The sequence below is a fragment of the Corylus avellana genome, chromosome ca8 (genome assembly GCF_901000735.1).
Source record: "Corylus avellana chromosome ca8, CavTom2PMs-1.0".
Lineage (NCBI taxonomy): Eukaryota > Viridiplantae > Streptophyta > Magnoliopsida > Fagales > Betulaceae > Corylus > Corylus avellana.
This window is the reverse complement of record NC_081548.1, coordinates 10,813,482-10,833,253: the sequence shown is the minus strand read 5'-3', so window position 1 is coordinate 10,833,253 and position 19,772 is coordinate 10,813,482. Positions and strand designations below refer to the sequence as shown.

Genomic DNA, 19,772 nt, shown 5'->3' with positions numbered 1-19,772 from the left:
CGAGCTCACTCTCACTCTCTCCCTCCCTCTCTCTCTCTCTCTCTCTCTCTCTCACTCACTCCACGCAAGTTTCTCTCTCTCCGGCAGCTGTTTCCGGCGCACCTCTCTCACTGCCAGCTCTCACTCCGGCGAACTTAACGCTCTCTTGTAGCTCTCTCAGGTATGAGTTTCTCCTAAACCCTTGCAAACATTAAATGCCTCTCAATCACTCAAATAGTATCCATGAATTGTGATTTGAAGAAATGGGTAAAGAAAAGGGGCAAGAATGGGTAAAGAAAGCGTGAATTCTTATAAATTCAAACTCTAATAGCTCAAGAATGGGTAAATAATGAATTAGTTTCACAATATTTCTTTACCCATTCTCAAATGAATTAGTTTCACAATATTGCTTCATTTCTCATGAAATTGCTTGTTCCAATGAAATTGCTTCAATTCTCATTATCCCACAGCCTGGGAGCTTAGGATCTGAAAAGAAGCTCTATATTCAATTTATTTCTTAGAATTATACTTAGCATCCAAAGGCTACTCTTGATTAAAGCTAAAGGTTTTAAGATACACTTTGTGGTGCTAAACAAGAATCATCAAACATATATGAGAAAAATGTCACAGCTTTGTTACAAAAAATATTATGCTTGTAGAATTAGAACATATATGTAGTTATCCTACAGGGCAAACATGACAAAGTGTGATTAGTTATCAACAAATATAACTTGGTTGAGAAAATACCTGCACTAAAAAACTAGGTGCTGTTATGAATCCCAGTTTGCTGAGCTCCATAGATGCATCATACTGCCAATTAGTCAATGGGACAAATGGTTAGTGTTTTTCCTAACAAAGAAATAGACAATTCTGACATAATTAACATTAAACAGTATACTAAAGAGACATGAAGATGAGTTTTGTACAGAGCATCCATTGCATGTAAAACAATGATAATTTTGCTGGACTTTATATATCTGAGATTCTTCTCAATTAGGAAACAGGGTCCATGCTGTTAGTTTAGGTTATGTAAAATAATTAATGTAAATTCATAACTTCCATCATTAAAAAAATGAAAATACGAAGATACAAGAGGTTTGTTTATTCAGCTTCATTCCTGGCCAAGTGCATCCCAAAATAAACACTCAAGCCACCTTATAGGCTTATACCTGGTTTCTAACACATGCAGCTTGCAAGTATAATCTTGGAAACCAATGTTACAAGAAACCTACCTAATGAGGCCAAATGACATCATCATGCCTCAAGATGGTGTAAAAAAATATATATAGAGGTTCTAGATGAAGTCTTCCAATTAAATGTCCTACATGTCATGTTAGAATTGGTTCCCTTCAATGAAGCTAGCAACTTTAAGGTCCTCTAAATGTCTAGTGTATAAGAGCATATGAACTGGAAAAAAAAAAAACAAAAAAAATATGCATCCATTTTACTTAGATCCTATCAATCCATAACCCCTTCAAAAGTCATAAAGAAAAAAAAAATACTGATATGTATTTGTGCTTGTGTATTTGAGATGTTAAGGGTTGTAATATACTACACCTGAATGCCACCATCTTCACCAAATTTACCATGTATAACTGGGAACACTATGTCTACAGAAGCAGCAAGATGTTCTGCAAACGCCTATCTGGGATCGATCGCATCAGGCCTGCGATCGATCGCAGAGTACTCTGATTCTCAGTTTGAGCTTCTGATCCTGCGATCGATCGCAGTTTGCTTTGCTTCTCACATTGAGTTTCTGGTACTGCGATCGATCCTGCGATCGATCGCACATGACCTGCGCTCGATCCCCTAAGGACAAGCTTTAACATATATAAACACATATAATCTTTTGTGGTTCCATTAAACCTCTCTTCTTCTCTTGTTGTTGTATTAAACCTTGCTCTTCTCTTGTTATTACTTTTAGATTAGTATTAAGTCTTATTCTTAGATTACTATCATGTTATTAATTTTCTACTTCACATCTACTTCTGTTATCAAAGTTGGTATGGATTATAATTGTATTATCTTTTCTATTTAAGTTCAATAAGGAAGCAACACAGTAAACTTGAAACAAGACAACATTCTATAATAAATATCAAACCTAACAACAATACTAAAAAAATGTAAAACTGTCATTGAGCTAAACTAGTAAATAAATTACAAATAGAAATTTGTTCTAAACTAGTAACCCACTTCTAGAATATTTTGTTAGGTAACATCGCATTGAGCTAGCATCATTTCATGTATATTTGTTCTAAACTAGTAACCCACTTCTAGAATTCACTCATTACCCATGCTCCTTTTAAACTTTCCCTCCCTTAATATTTGAGAACAGACCTCCCATTTAATTCTATTAATTCTTAAGAATCTGATCTTCTAATTCTCTTGTGTGCGTACATGTACGTAACGAATAACCTTTAATAGGGACATCAATATGGATAGGAGTTGGATGCGGGAAAGTACTCGATGTTCAGAGCGATTTCAAAAAGGTGTGGAAGAATTCATGGGAATGGCAGTTAAATCAGTTGATTCACGTGATATGACAAAGTGTCCATGCCGTGATTGTGCAAATCGATATTATTCTCATATTAGCGAGGTGAAGGGTCACTTGTATATGAATGGATTTACTCCGACGTACACTAGATGGATATTTCACGGGGAAGAAGATCATTTTAGGGAAAACACTTCTACAAACATGCACACACATACAAGTGAAATGATGGAGGAGGTTGATGCAGTTGAAGAATTGTTAGACGATGTATGTATGGGGACATTTGTTGATGCTAACATCGGAGAATCCTCTACTTCACAGGGCCCCACAACTGATAATCACGAACAAACAAGCTCCTTCTACCAATTTTGGGAAGATGGTTTACGAGAACTTTATCCAGGCTGCAAGAAATTTACACAAATTGCTTTTATACTGAAGATGCTTCATATAAAGGCGTTCTGCAACATGAGTAACAAGGCGTTTGATATGATGATTGACTTGATAAAGACGGCCCTCCCAGATGGAGAGACATTGCCACGCTCGTATAGAGAAGCAATACAGTTTAGGCGACACTTGGGATTCGGTTACGATAAGATACACGCATGCAAGAATGGTTGTGTGCTTTTTTGGAAAGAACATGCAGACAAAGTGGTATGCCCAAAGTGCAACAATTCAAGATGGATTGATGGCAAAGGCAGAAAAAGTAATATTCCTCAAAAGGTCTTACGGTATTTCCCAATAAAATCGAGGTTACAACGGTTGTTTATGACAAAAGAAATGGCCAAGGAAATGCGGTGGCACAAAGAAGGTCGAGAAGATGATGGCAATACTCTCAGACACCCCGCCGATTCTATTGTATGGAAAGAGTTTGATAAAAGACATGAGTGGTTTGCAAGTGATTCCCGCAACGTGCGGCTTGGCTTAGCAAGTGATGGTTTCAACCCATATGGTAATATGAGTACAACATATAGCATATGGGCAGTAATGTTAACGGTGTACAATCTCCCTCCGTGGATGTGTATGAAGAGTCCAAATTTGATGTTGCCCCTTATTATCCCAGGGCCTTCAGATCCTGGAAAGAATATTGATGTATATTTGCGGCCATTGGTTGATGACTTGAAAGATTTATGGAATGAAGGCATACGCGTGTACGATGCATCAAAGAAAGAGACATTTCAATTGCATGCGACATTACTATGGACTATAAATGATTTTCCTGCATATGGAAAATTATCTGGGTGGTCTACAATTGGAAAGCTTGCATGTCCAGTATGTAATAAGGATACATCGTTCAGGTATTTGAAGTATGGGCATAAGGTGTGCTTCATGTGTCATCGTCGGTGGCTTCCTCAAGAGCATCCATGGCGCAAAAGAGGAGATTTGTTCGATGGTACAGAGGAGCATAGATTGCAACCTGAAGAATTGTCTGGAAGTCAATTGTTGAAACAGCTAAGAGATGCTGAGGGTTTGCAATTTGGAAAAACAAGCGGGAGAAAGAGAAAGAACACAGATGTTGTGTTGAATTGGAAGAAGAGAAGTATTTTCTTTGAGTTGCCTTACTGGTCAAGCTTGAAACTACGTCATAATTTAGATGTAATGCATATTGAGAAGAACATATGTGAAAGTATCTTAGGTACGTTGATGAATATCGATGGGAAGACCAAGGACACAGTCAAGGCACGAAGAGATTTACAGTTGATGGGTATACGTAAAGAATTGCATGTGCAGCCAAATGGTGAAACTTATAGGATGCCACTTGCGAAGTACACCTTGACAAGAGATGAGAAGAAGAGTTTATGTGAGTGGTTGAAAGGTGTTAAATTTCCTGACGGGTATGCATCTAACATTGGTCGATGTGTGAACAAGCTTCCTGGTAAAATTTCGGGTATGAAAAGCCACGATTGTCATGTCTTCTTACAGCGCTTGCTTCCTGTTGCAATTCGAAATTTCTCTACGTCGGAAATACGAACAACATTGACCGAGTTCAGTACATTTTTTACGCAGTTATGTGCACGGACGTTGAAAGTTGATATCCTAAAACAAATGAAAGTCGACATTGTAATAATTTTATGCAAAATGGAAAAAATATTTCCGCCAGCTTTTTTTGATGTTATGATCCATCTAGCACTTCATTTACCTCGGGAGGCCGAGCTTGCTGGTCCCGTACAAAACCGTTGGATGTATCCGTTCGAAAGAGAACTTGGAAGATATAAGAAGTGGACGCGTAACAAAGCGCGTCCAGAGGGGTCTATTGTCGAGTGTTACTTAGCTGAGGAGAGCTTGACCTTCTGTTCCAGGTACCTTCGGGGGATTGAGACAAGATGGAACCGTGAACGGAGAAATGTTGACGTTGATGTTGTAGAAATGAGCCAGCGCTTGGATGTGTTCTCCCAACGAGTTCGGCCGTTAGGAGCAGCTAAATTAGTAACACTGGATGCTAATGATTTTGCTAGGGCACGATGGTATGTGCTTACCAATTGTAACGAAACGGCCTCATATTTGGAGTAAGTTTAGTAATGGCCTTTGTGTTTTACTTGTTACGACATGTTATAATTGTAGGGTTGATGATCATTTACCAATACGTTTATTTTTCATGCAGTGAACATTATAATATGATCAAAAGAGAAGGCGGCCGTGACATTGATAAAAAGCATGAAGGCTAACTTTGAACGTTGGTTCCATAAACGTTTATACAATAGTGGGCGTACTGCAGACAATGACTCAAAACACTTATATGATCTTGCATGTGGGCCTGATCGTCATGTTAGATCGTATAGAGGTTGCATCGTGAATGGGGTTAGGTATCACACAAAAGAATGTGCAGAAACTCGTACTACTCAGAACAGTGGTGTTTCTGTTTCAGGTGAGGACGAAACCTCAATAACGGAGTATTATGGTGAGTTAAAAAATATTCTAGAGTTACGTTACCCTGGCCAAAATCTCGTGTACTTGTTTGAGTGCGATTGGTGGGACACTGGGAGTGCAACAGGAGTACGAATGGACCAAGGCTTCACGATTGTGAATACTTCTCGTAAATGGTGTGAATCCGACCCGTTCATCTTAGCATGTCAAGCTTCGCAAGTGTTTTACTTGGATGATCCCAAATTGGGTGGTAATTGGAAAGTGGTGCAGAAGTGGATCAATAGAGACATCTATGATATTCCAACAGTACAAAAGGGAGATAATACAGAAGATGACCAAAGACTCAGTGATGACGTATACCAGGAAGGTGAATGTGTTGGGGGTAATATGGTCTTTGTTGATGAAGCGAATGTTGAAGCCTCCACTCAATTACGTAGAGATGATGCGACAATAGCAATTGACGAATTATATATTCAACTTGATGCAAGCATGTTTGCCAACGATAACTTGCCGGACGAGGACCATTATACAAACTTTGATGAGGAAGAGGAGTTATGTAGCGACAACGATATAGACTCTGAACACGAAGAGGACTCTGAACACGAACAATCATCTTCAAGTAACAGTGATACAGATTCTGAATATGAATCTGATGATGAAATGTGTTGAACACATAAGCTCACATTTGGTGTAAGTACAAAGTGTATTAGCATATTTAATGAAGTTGATGCTCTCTCTCTCTCTCTCTCTCTCTCTCTCTATATATATATATATATATATATATTGTGGTGTTTTTTTTTTTTTTTTTTACTAGCATGATTATTGTATGTTTGTCAAAAATATTGAACATGCTATATGGTTATAAATTGACTAATATAATTTTGTGGTTTTTGACTTGTTAGCAGATTGATCATAACAATGACAACAACAGGACGCAAACGTGTTCCAGCAGCACGAGGCCGAGGCCGAGGCCAAGGTCAAGGTCGGGGCCTTATTGACGAGCATGAGAGTCCGACTCTCAATTCTGGGTTTGGTGATACAGATATGCAAGTGTCGCCCTCGCCCCCCCTCCTCCTCGAGTCAGTGGATGGGCATCCTTCGCATGAGTCTAATAATCCTATTCACTCAGTGGCAGGATTGGATTCACAGGGAGCCGCCCCTACTGCATCTTGTAAGTTCATGAATTTTATGTTTATGAACTGTTATTTTTGTATTATTTTGGTTTGTTATAGACATTTGACAATATACTTTTCCAAATATAACTTACTACGTTACCATGTTTTGCGTAACAGCTACCACGTCTGTCAGAAGTGTAAGGGGTAAGGCCAAGTGTAAGAAGTTGAGTGACCACGTACTTAAGCATGGTCCCTTAGTGCTAAACATCCCAAATAGACACCGGGCACCTGTAGGCGAGAATGCATCATGGTTTGCAAGCAAGATTGGGGAGATTATTCGTAACATGTGCGAACTCCATCACGGTGAATGGAAAAAGGTCCCAGCTGAAGAAAAGAGCAAGTTGTTGTTTCATGTTCAGGTATGAATATCAATGTAATGTTTAATAATATGTTTCGTATGGAAAATTAATGTGACACATTTTTTACCATTGTTTTCTTATCTATTATGTATCAGTCAAACTTCGCACTGAATATGGAACGATACGAGCACATCAAAGCTGTTGAACATAAATTGGGTCGTGCATATGCTAGGCTTCGTTCGAACTTGTATAGGGATCATTACAAGAAATATTTTGACGGCATTGATAAAGACGATGATGAGGGGATTGCCAAGGCTAAGGCTATTGGGAGGGAAAACGTGCCAGCAGGGTATGGTCCTCAACAGTGGAACCTAATATGTGACTCATTTGATGACGGTAAATGGAAGGTAAATATATATTATTATACTGATTAGAATATTCAAATTGATATAATTTGCATGCACTTGAAGACATTTTATGAATAATTGTGTTTTTTTTTCTTTCCAAATTTCATAGAAAAAATCTGAACGAAATACCCTAAACAGAAGCAAATTGGAAACGAATCACACAGCTGGGACTTGTTCATTTGTCAACGTCATTTACAAAAAGGTAAGTATCTCGTACCATAATTTAATGAAAGTAACGTTATTTAGTGTAAACTTTGATTATATGTATTATGTGTAGGAACAAGAAACAAAAGTGAAGCCTAATCCTGTTGAACTATATGAGGTTACCCATACAAGAAAAAAGGATAAACAGTTTGTGAACGACAAATGCAAAAGTCTATATGTAAGTAACTGTTTACGCTCCGATCATTAAGTTGATTAGTGAAGAACATGAATAGTAAACTTGCATGAAGTATATGTTAAACTAAGGCCAACTATGACTTGTGCAGCTTCAAATGCAAGAATTAACAACCAGTGAGGCCTTAGAGGAAGGCAATGTGGAGGGAACAAGTGTGGATGACCGAATGCAAGAAATAGTCACACAAGTACTAGGGGGCCGACGAACTGGGCACGTTAGAGGAATGGGATGCGGTCTTATTCCTACCCCTTTAAGAACTTCATCTCAAGCGTTCACCCACTTCGACAACCACGATGAGTGTAGGAAAAGACAAGAAGATACTCAAAGCGAGCTTCAACAGACTAGAATTGAACTTCATCAGTACAGAGAGAATTTGCAAGCCAACGTTGAGGAAACGAACAAATTAAAAGCCACTGTTGAGTTCTTAATGTCACGTATTGGAGGGTTAGTGAAACTCTACCTATGCATTAATTTTACAAAAACACACATACTAAGTAATCGTTAAAAAGCTTATTGATCATTATATGAAATTTTATTCTATTAGGTCTGGAGGGAGCTTGCTTGGAGGTGCATCAAGTGAAGCCAACAATTGAGGGAGCTTTGGAATAACTTTATTTAGGATGTACTCTTTGATAGCATCTATTTGTGATATATTTTTTGATACTATGTATTTGGATAGTTGTTGGTACTTTCTATTTGCTAATGTGTATTTGACTATTTGTTGATCGTGATCTGTTTGGTAATGTATATCTGTTGGTACTTTTTATTTGGTTTATATTATATTAAGATATTCACAAAATTTTTGGTTCAACAACTTTTGAGTTAGTAAATCTCCCTTGACATGGTTATCAAGGTTAAAGAACTTTGAGTAAACAATGCAAGGGAGTAATAATATCTTTCTAAATTTTATTTTTAAGTGTATGCAGGATGACAAGAGTACAAGAAAGTTAAACCACCCAAGCAGGTTCTCGCTTTAATATATTTCATGAAGAAACACATTTTTAGTATCTCTTTCTCTATCATTTTGGGTTTCATTTTCATTGTCTTTGATATTATATATTTGTTCATTGTGGTAGATTACTCAAATTGCTTATGAGGATGAATTGGCAAGGAAGAGAATGCAGATAAGTACTTTATTTTGGGTTTTGGAATTTTGCTGCCCATGAATTGTAAAACATATATTTAATAGTTTTCTCCCTTGGCAGGTTTGGTTAATGGGGCAGTTCTCACATATTTTTTATGATTTTGATGAGGTTAGTCATTTTGAGTTATGTTTCTTGTGGGCATTTAGATTAGTTTGATTATTTCATATATTAATTGATTCATCAAAGAATGTTGTTGTGTACTTAAACATAAATGCAATGTTTCTTATAGAGGTACTCTACGTGCATTTTATTTGCCCATGCATGGAGTTATGTTTCTCCGGATAAGTTTTCCTGCTGAATTCTTTTAGTGTTGGTTTCTTCATAGTGAACTTTTTTTTTTGGCCTCAATCTTGTTAGGCGCACAATGCTTATCATGGTGTTGGCATTGTCAAATTGATGGGCCGTAGCAGTAGATATATAGCTATGCATGCATCCCTAGCTAGTGGACAAATTGACATATGTTTGATTCATGAGGTACTTATTACTAGCAATTAATTGGATAGTTATCTTTGTGAGCTGTTACTGATTCTACTGATATGCACATCTAAGGTATCTTTTAATTTGCACGGGCCTCATGGTGTTTTGAGTCATCTGAAATACCTGATTGAGACAAAGGGTTCGGCTGTTATTTGTGTCGCAGAGGGAGCACGGCAGGTGAGTTACGTAAGGAATTCATATTTTCGCTTTTGGGTTGAATACTATTAATTGATCAGGAGATTTAAATTGTGCAGTTCTTTTTTGGCTTCATGAAATACTGCGAAAAACTGCCTGTGTTCATTTCATTGCATTGCATAGATCTTATAACTTCTTCATTATATTTTTCCCCAAGATGAAGAGTAAAATTCAGTATGTTATTGTTTTTTGATGCAGAATTTTATTCAGAAAACTAATGCTAAAGATGCGTCTGGGAACATTGTATTTGGAGATTTTGGTGTCCACATTCAACAAGAGGTTGGTGGTTGTATTTTGACTAATTTCATGTGGTCTTCATCTCTCCATGACTCTTGAGACAAGTTAAGTGGGTTGATAAATAATGAGCTGACTAAAAGTCTAATTTTTAACATCAATTGATATGTGTTGCATGGATAAGAATGGACTGCAGTTTGGCCTTTTAGTTGTCATTTGTCAGAGTTACAAATATGATATATTTTAAGCCTTCAAGATCTTACTCTATTAGTGACTCTTTTTGCTAAGACTAGTCAGTTGACTTTTGATGTTATATATTTGTGTGAATTGTTCTTCACTTGAACTGGAAATCATTAGAAAACCTACTGATGCTGCGATCGATCGCACTCAAAGTGCGATCGATCCCAAAATTTCGAAAACCTACTGATGCTGCGATCGATCGCACTCCAAGTGCAATCGATCCCAAAATTTCAAAAACCTACTGATGCTGCGATCGATCGCACTTGAGTGCGATCGATCCCAAAATTTCGAAAACCTACTGATGCTACGATCGATCGCACTTGGAGTGCAATCGATCGCAAATTTCCGAAACCCTACTGATGCTGCGATTGATCGCACTCAAAGTGAGATCGATCGCAAATTTTCGAAAACCTACTGATGCTGCGACCGATCGCAATCCAAGTGCGATCGATCCCAAAATTTCGAAAACCTACTGATGATACGATCGATCGCACTCCAAGTGCGATCGATCGCTTTTTTTTTTATTTTTTTTTTAGGACCATTAGGGTTGACAAATGTCGACCCTAATCGTCAACTATCAGGCTGATAGTCAATTTTTTTTTAATATTTTGGGACCAAATGTGGACGCTAATGGTCAACTATTAGCGTCGACTAATTCTTTTGTGTACATCATCTTTAGAGTCAAACACATGCATCTTTTAGGGTCGATAAAGTGGACGCTAAAAGTCATCATTAGGGTCGACTCTAAGTGGACGCTGATAGTTAGTTTTTTTTTTAATTTTTTAGGACCATTAGCGTCCACAAAAGTGGACGCTAATGGTTTAACTATCAGCGTCCACTTTTATTTGGACGCTAATAGTTATTATTATTATTTTTTTAAAAGGGATATTAGGGTCCATAAAGTCGACGCTAATGGTTAACTAAAAGTGGACGCTATTGCTTGACTATTAGGGTCGACTTTCGCTTCCGTTTACATCATCTTTAGGGTCCAAACATTGCGACTTTTAGGGGCGATAAAGTGGACGCTAAAAGTGATCATTAGGGTCGACTTTTAAGTGGACCCTGATAATCAGACGTTTGATTATTAGGGTCGGACTATTAGGGTCGACACTTTTAGGGTCGAAAAGTGAACAGCGTCCACTTTAGGGTCTTTAGGGGCGACTTTAAAGACCTAATTTCTTGTAGTGAATAGATTCGATTACTAGTATATATTATGAGAAATTTTGATTTAAAAAAAAAAAAAAAACCGTAAGGTTCTATTTATTAACGTGCTTTGTGTTGTATTTTTTTTATTCTGTTTGAAAAAGTATTCTATATATATATATATATATATATAATTTTATTTTTATAAATACTTTAAAGAAGAAGTCGCAGATGATGACTTTTGGCTTCGATTTTGGAATGCTTGCGGTTGCAATAGTAAAGGGAGAGACAACACCACTATGTTTGCCATTGGACTTGAGAAAGGAAGTGATTTGAAACTGTAGTAGATTTGATTGATGTAAGAAAAAAATAAAAATGTTTTGTATGAAAAAAATGAAGAAAAAAAAAATGTTTTGTAATGATTTTTTTATTTAAATAATAATAAAAAATTATTGATGTGATGTAAAATGTAAGAATGTTGATATTGGGGATTGATTTTGAGATGAATGGTTTGGGATTTTTTTGGGGTCCTTTGGCAAACACAGCCGACAAGATTCCCACACTGATAGAGCAACCAACGATGGAATATATGTTTGGTGACTTGTAGATTCAAAATTGTTCGCTCGTTTAATTAATTACATCAAGGCTTGAAGCATATTTTATTATTGAGTAGGACAAGAGAGAAATGATTGGTTGATCAGTAAGGTCCCAGACTAAAGAGGCATCCATACTATGAGATAAATGCTGGGCAGAGGGACGAAGCCAAAAATTATTATGGAAAAGGGTTGGGAGTTTAAAAAAAGAAAAAAAAGAAAGAAAGTCCAAAGACGCATGTGTTTGGCCTATGTGGCCCATAGTTGGCTAAATTCCGGCCAAAAGTTGTCAACATTCAAGTTCCGGTCAAAGTAATTGATGCCAGCCAAAAGTTGTAGATGTTCAAATTCCGGCTATAGTAGCCGAAGTTTAAGTTCTAGGGCAATCGATATTTCGAATCAAGAGCCACCAACTCTAGCTACTCGATGTTCAAAATCAACGATCGCTAACAGATAGTTCATTTTGCGAGGATATGTTAAGGATATAAATTCTTTGTGAAAAATATTGATTTGAATTTCATAAATCAAGGGATTTAGATGCGAGTTAAAACATACTAATTATTATTTATTAATTTAGGTAGTATTTGGCACAACATGGGGTGGCCGTTGGGCCACCCCTAGGCCATGGAGGTGGCTAGCAGCCAACCCCCAACCAGGTCTTTGGGTCAATTTTTTTTTTTTTTAAATAACTTTTATATTTTTATATTATTTATTTATTTATTTATTTATTTATTTATAATTAAGAATAACATATATTAGCATTCTATTGGTAATGACGTGATACACTATTGGAATCCGTCAAGTATGTTGACGAAATTTGATTACAAAGACTAAATTGTTATTTTGGCATCCCCGATAATCTCTGAATTATTATTATTATATTTTTATATCACATAGATGAATTTTTAATCTAGGACAACCACATGGACTATTTTTCATTTATGTTTTTTTTTTTTAATTTAAGTCTTTTTTAACTGTTTTTTATTTACTTTTTATTTATATAAATTAAATTATAAGTGTTTTTTAATTTCAATATATTTATATTTTTTTAAACTAGTACTATATATATATATATATATATATATATATATATATATATAATTTTAAGGGTATTATATGTAATTTTTGTATATAAAGTTAGGGTATTTTAGTCATTTCAAGTTTTTTAACATGGTTTACGGACAGAAGGGGGTTTTTGGAAGAAAATGGAAGTATGATATGGTCGGGCAATAAAGTTGGTAATTCATGAGAAAATTGACAATGCATTATAATTAATGGAAGGAAAAAGTAATTACCTCTAATTTTAAATAGCAACAATTTTTTACATGTTCTTTGTAAAGAATCTTGACATAACAATTCGAATTTTTTGGCTGCTCATATGCTTTGATTCATAGCCTTATCCCCAACATGGAATTCAATTGATCTTTGTATGATGCCAATTATGAAGTAGAAGACAAATGCATTAAATATTAATGGTGTTATTGTCCGAGAGGGACAACTAGTGTACCCACTATCTTCTTTGGAAAAGTAATCAATATTTGTCCTACCCAACCCAAGCATGCATTTTGTGAGAAATGATATTAATTAATAGACTTTCGTATTGTTATGATACAATTATAGTGATATAGCAATAAAAATTAATTATTAATTTTTTATTGTTATAAGTATTCATTGATTCAATATTTAATTTTTATTATCATCATTGTTGTATGTCAATAATATAAAGGGAAAATTACAGTTTATCCCCCCAAAGTTGATAGCGTTTTTCAATTCGAACATCAAAGTTTCAATTTTTACAATCCACCCCCACAAAGTTCCAATTTTTTTCAATTCGACCAATATCATCCCAAAATTCCCATATTGCCCTTGATTTTTTTTTTATTTTTTTATTTTTTTATGAAAACGAAAACAAATTTGGGGGTGCAAAAATGACCAAATGACCAAAAGGGTGGCTACGGCCACCACGATTTTTTTTTTTTTTTAATTTTTTTATAAAAAATAAAAAAATAAAAATTATGGGCAATATGAGAAGTTTTGGATAAAATTGGTCAAATTGCAAAAATTTGAAACTTTGGGGGGTGAATTGCAAAAATTGAAACTTTGGTGTTCGAATTGAAAAACGCTGTCAACTTTGAGGGGGTAAACTGTAATTTTTTCTAATATAAAAGTATATTAAATAACATTTCTCTGCATCCCGCAGTGTGAATGCCTCTATAATCTGAACCTATAGATCAACCAATCATTTCTCTCGTCCTACTCAATAATAAAATATGCTTCAAGCCTTGATGTAATTAAACGAGCCACCAAAAACTCAAAACAATTTTAAATCTACACGCCACCAAACATATATTACATCGTTGGTTGTTCTATCAGTGTGCCCCTTTTGTGTCTCTCCGGCCTTCACAATTGCAAGCATGCCAAAATCAAAGCAAAAAACTCATCATCTGCGACTTCTTTAAAGTACTTATAAAAATAAAAATAAAAAAATATTTTTTATTTTTATCTTTATGTGATGTATGAATAATTTTTCAAAATGAATAGAAAAATACCACACAAAGCACTTTAATAAATAGAACCTTACTTTAAAAATAATAAAAAAAAATTTTAAAAAAAAGTCTCATACATTAATTGATCTTCTCATATATATAATCGAATCTGTTGTTAATTCCTGTACTTTTGTTACATTGAAGTAAGTTAATTATTGTCACAATTTTTGTTATGATTTTTTTTTTAAAAAAAAAATAATAATTGGAGTGAGTTATTGAAATTAATTAGTTTAAAATTTTCCAATTAAACAAACTGTTGGAATTAGTTTAAGCTAAGCAAACATGACTTGAGATATAAGGGCATTCTCAATTAACTCTTTATTCTTTAGCTAAAACACTCATTTTTTTTAAAGCTTAACTAGCCCTTGTTATTATTTTTGTTTTGGTTAAGGGTGTCAATACGGTTACGATTATAATAACCGTTAGCCGTAACCGCCTTAACGGTTAGTAGATTTCACTAACCGTAACTGCTAACTGCGTTAGCTATTAATGGCCGGTTAGTAGTTAGTGAAATAAATAACCGCTCGCTAACCACTTTTTCGAAATTGGGCTTTTTGAGCTTTTTTTGGGCGTTTGTGAGCTTTTTTATTACTGTAGCATTTTTAACCCTCATTTATTTTTTGTATTTTTAGTGTCTTCTTATGCCCAATTGCTATAAAAAGAGCCCATATTGAAAAATAAAAAATGTTTGACCCCAAATTTACATTTAGTTGTACTTAATCATAACTAGTTAACTTAAAAAAATAAGGGGAAACTTCACTAAGGCCCCCTAAACTTCCGGCCGATTTTGCAGACCCACACTGAACTTCCAAATCTCTCATTTTGAACTCCTGAACTTCCATTTGCTCTCACTTTGGACCCCTCTGTCAATTTTCAACGTTAAATTAAACGGTTTGACTTTTTTATACCCATTATACCCCCACATTAAAACTACACCGTTTTAGACTTCAAAACTACAACACTCACCCAGCCCAAAACGACGTCGTTTTGGGTATTAATTTTTTTGTTTTTTCTTTTTTAAAGCAAAAAAAAAAAGAAGTAAAAGGGGAGAAAGATCTAGGTATCAGTCACTGCCGGGACTAGCCGGACACCCTCACATGGGGGTGGTTCGGTCTCACCCCGTGATTGGCCAGGGTGGCCTGCCCACCCGATCTTTCCCCTTTTTACCGCTACCGGGTAAGGCCAGAGGTTTTGGGCATTTTGGTAACTTCAAGGTCCGTAGGTATAATAGGCATAAAAAGTAAGACAGTTTGATTTTAACGTTGAAAACTAGCAGAGGGGTCCAAAGTGAGAGAAAATGGAAGGTTAGAGGTCCAAAATGATAGATTTGAAAGTTCAGGGGGGGGGTCTGCAAAATTGGCCGAAAGTTCAGAGGGGGCTTAGTGAAGTTTCCCCAAAAAATAATAATAATAATAATAATAATAATAAAAGGAACACACACAACATATAAAATAAAAATAAAAAATAAAAAATCAACACAACATATAAAAAAAGTTCAAATAAAACATATATATATATATATATATGTATGTATTATTTGTTATTATATGATCATATGATTTAATGATCAATTCATCATGTGATATAATCATATCAATTATAGTGATAATACTACTAAAATTAGAATAATAGTACAGTAATACTTCAATTGTGTTTACAAGTAACACATTGTTTAATTCAATGACAATTACTTAATTTGATATTATACGAATTACATTATCATTTAACATTAATAATATGATTCACTTGAATAAAGTATTTGAATTATCATTGAATCATATGATTAAGTATCGATATTATACATTTATATTATTCATATGCATATATGTATAATTATAATTTATAACATATATAGACTTATAAGTTTATAACATACATTGGAACTAACTCTCTAGGTACTTAAGTGTTGTATTAGTATGAATTGGTATACTTATGACTTATATCGTATTATATATGTATAATTTGTTATTATATAATCATATAAATTAGAATGATAATACATTAATATTTCAATTGTGGTTATAAGTAACACATTATTGAATCTAATGCCAATTACTTAATTTGATATTATACGAATCACATTATCATTATACATTAATAATATGATTAACTTGAATAAAGTATTTGAATTGTCATTGAATCATATGATTAAGTATTGATCTTATACGTCTATATTATTCATATGCATATATGTATAATTATAATTTATAATATATATAGACTTATAAGTTTATAACATACGTTGGAACTAAGTCTCTAGATACTTAATTGTTGTATTAATATGAATTGGTATACTTATGAGTTATGTCATATTATATATGTATAATTTGTTATTATGTAATCAAATGATTTAATGATCAATTGATCATATGATATAATCCTATAAATTATAGTGATAATATATTAATACTCAAATTGTGATTTTAATTATCAAGTGATTATGTTATATGTATAAATATTATTATAATTATAATTATAAAAATATATTATATAAAAAGGTGGTTAGCGGTTAGCAGTTAGCAGTTACGGTTAGTAAACCCAATAACTTCTAACCGCTAACCACTAGACGGTTATAGCGGTTAGGCAGTTAGTGCTTAATACGGTTAAGCGGTTAGCGGTTAACGGGCAGTTTCTAGCCGCCAACATTGACACTCCTAGGCAGGGACAGAGCCAGCCTTGGGAATGGGCAGGGGCCATGGGTGAAAAAATTTAATGGGCAGGGGCCCATTAGCACAAAAAAAAATTAACCATAAAAAAATTGTTTTTACCTTAAAAAAAAATTTGTCATTTGGGGGGGCCCTGGCCCCTGCCAGTCCCCCCTTCCTCCGTCCCTACTCCTAGGTTTATATATACTGCCTGGCTCGATCCTATTGGATTAATCAATAGAATTGTTTAATCCAGTAGGCTAGCCATTGTTATTATTTTTTATTGATTAATTAAGTTATTTATCAACACCCTGTTTATTAATTCAGTAGGATCGAGCTAGCCAGTATATATATGAAAACAAAAACAAAAGTAATAACAACGGCTAGTTGAGAACGTTAAGATGTGACCTTTTCCAGAATTTTAAGATATAATATATATATAATTAGCTGTAGATAAGCTCTTCCCCTTTATTTTTATCTATTTGGTTGTGGTTTAGGTTAGGGTAGGATGAGAAACGATTACTTTTCTAAAGAGGATAGACTAGTTGTCCCTTTGGGACAATAACACAATTAATATTTAATCATTTTGTCTACTACTTTACAATTGATATTTTTCACAAATATTAATTACACTCAGAAGTAAAGACATAACACAACGTGACAAGATAACATGTTGATTTTGACTGATTAATTAATTAATGATTATCTTAACTGTTAAATATATTGGATAATATATTAGAAGCGGAAGAAAGAGAGAGAAGAGAGAGAGAGCGAAAGCACACAATGGACTACATTGTATTGACTCTGATAATAATAATGAATACAGAGGCCTCTATTTATAGAGAGGCAAGTAACCTAATAGATTAAGGAAAGGTAAACCTAGTAGAATAAGGAAAGGTAAACCTAGTAGAATAAGAAAAGGTAAACCTAGTAGACTAATAATACCTAAAGAAGTAAATAACAAGTAATATTCTTAACATCCCCCCTCAAACTCAATGTGTAAACTTGAGTTTGGATAAACGAAAAGGGAAAGAAAAAGGAATTCGCCGAAAAAGCTGCTTGTGCCGAAACAATTGCCGAAGTAACGCCATAAAAGTTGTTAGAGACCCGTGGATTCTGCCTGAATTTGAGCAATGCATTTAAGCTGGAGCTTGGTTCACTTGGTTATAATTTGACTTGAAAACCATATACTAGTAATGAAGTAGCACACCTGGTCGGCTGAGAAAAGTAGGTTCAGTTAAAAGGGGCTTGTTTGGCCCGTAACCCTTGGACTGTCTCGCCTGATCGGCTGAGCTAAAGTCTGACCCAAAAATTCTAGCTAGTAGATCGTCTCGCCTGGTCGGCTGAGATAAGTAGGGCCGGTTGAAGAGGCTAATCATGTCTGAAACCCTTGGACCGTCTCGCCTAGTCGGCTGAGATAAGTAGGCCCGATTGAAGAGGCTAATCATGTCTGAAACCCTTGGACCGTCTCGCCTTGTCGGCTGAACTAAAGTCTGACTAGTAGACCGTCTCGCCTGGTCGTCTGAGATAAGCAGGGCCGGTTGAAGAGGCTAATCATGCCTGAAACCCTTGGACCGTCTCGCCTTGTCGGCTAAACTAAAGTCTGGCCCATCTAACTAGTAGACCGTCTCGCCTATCCGGCTGAGCTAAGTAAGGAGAAAAATGGCCGGTTGAAGAGGCTATTCAGTGACCGGTGATGGCGGCATTTGACAAGGCATAAGTGGGCCGGTTGAAAGGGGCTTCTTTGGCCCGAAAACCCATGGACCTAAGGAAAGATTGGTCTGACCCGAGAGTGCCATCCGCAAGAAGAATGAACCGGATTGAATTGCGCCAAAGAACAGGCTATAAAACCGAATTGAACAAGCATGAACCAACTTGAACCGCATAAAACAAACGCCTAAATTTGAAGAGTCTTGTTTTCTGCCATATAGAGATGCCAAAAGCAAAAATAGACCACAAATTTGAAATCAGGATGAAAAATTGAGTAGGAAACACCTGGTCAACTTTTTTCAGTGGTCAAAGTCAACGGTCAACAGTCAAAGTCAACGCTACAAAAGTCAACCATGTCAAGGTGCTGATGTGGCATAGCCGCTGATGTGGCAGATAGGGCTGACGTGGCGCATAGAGCTGACGTGGCACTCTGGTGACGTGGCACTGATGACGTGGCAACACAAAAGTCAACAATGTCAAGGTGCTGACGTGGCATAGCCGCTGATGTGGAAGATAGGGCTGACGTGGCACGAGGCTGATGTGGCGCATAGAGCTGACGTGTCACTGATGACGTGTCACTCTGGTGACGTGGCACTGATGATGTGGCAATTAGGGCTGACGTGGCAATGATGGCGTGGCACGTGGGTGCGATGGCGCGTGTGGTACATGCGCGAACGGAGGAGGCGTGTACTGGCGCGTGGATCTTACGCGCGGAACTTCTGGGGGCGCGTGGGAGCGCGTGGAAGGTCGTATGGAGGATCTGAGGCCTGTTCTGGAATCCTGGGGAGCAGATCTATCGATCGGTGGCCTGAGGGAAGCTATCGGACCACCATGGCGGCCGGTGGCTGGACGGCAGTGGCGGAATTGCCGAACCTTTGGGCGGCGCGTGAGGGCGCGTGTGATCTCCGATATGGCTGTGTGCGGCGGCTCTGGGACGGTTGTCTTCCGAGCTTTCAGACGGTATAGTGATACGCTGAAAACCTCGAGGAGAAGATAGAGAACCGTGAGGATCAGAGAGAAGGATTCGCCGGATAATACTGGCGGCGCCGAAAAACGTGAAAGACGTTTATTGGAGGCCACAAAAAGGTGGCTCTGATACCATGTTAAATATATTGGATAATATATTAGAAGCGGAAGAAAGAGAGAGAAGAGCGAGAGAGCGAAAGCACACAATGGACTACATTGTATTGACTCTGATAATAATAATGAATACAGAGGCCTCTATTTATAGAGA

The 19,772-nt window shown here is 36.1% G+C and overlaps 1 protein-coding gene across 1 annotated transcript; it reads left to right on the top strand.

The window, feature by feature from the left end:
- Window positions 1–7,382: 7,382 nt before the first annotated feature.
- LOC132189053 (uncharacterized) lies at window positions 7,383–8,336 on the top strand. Its single transcript, XM_059603535.1, has 4 exons — window positions 7,383–7,415; window positions 7,491–7,595; window positions 7,702–8,054; window positions 8,155–8,336. Exons 3-4 carry the CDS (start codon window positions 7,708–7,710, stop codon window positions 8,201–8,203), a joined length of 396 nt encoding a protein of 131 aa, XP_059459518.1. The 5' UTR covers window positions 7,383–7,415; window positions 7,491–7,595; window positions 7,702–7,707; the 3' UTR covers window positions 8,204–8,336.
- Window positions 8,337–19,772: the final 11,436 nt, after the last annotated feature.

Excerpts from the sequence above, each read along its gene's own strand:
- LOC132189053 (XM_059603535.1), top strand. The coding sequence starts at position 7,708 with ATGCAAGAATTAACAACCAGTGAGGCCTTAGAGGAAGGCAATGTGGAG. Across the intron at positions 8,055-8,154 it reads TTAATGTCACGTATTGGAGG|GTCTGGAGGGAGCTTGCTTG; the intron begins GTTAGTGAAACT and ends TTATTCTATTAG.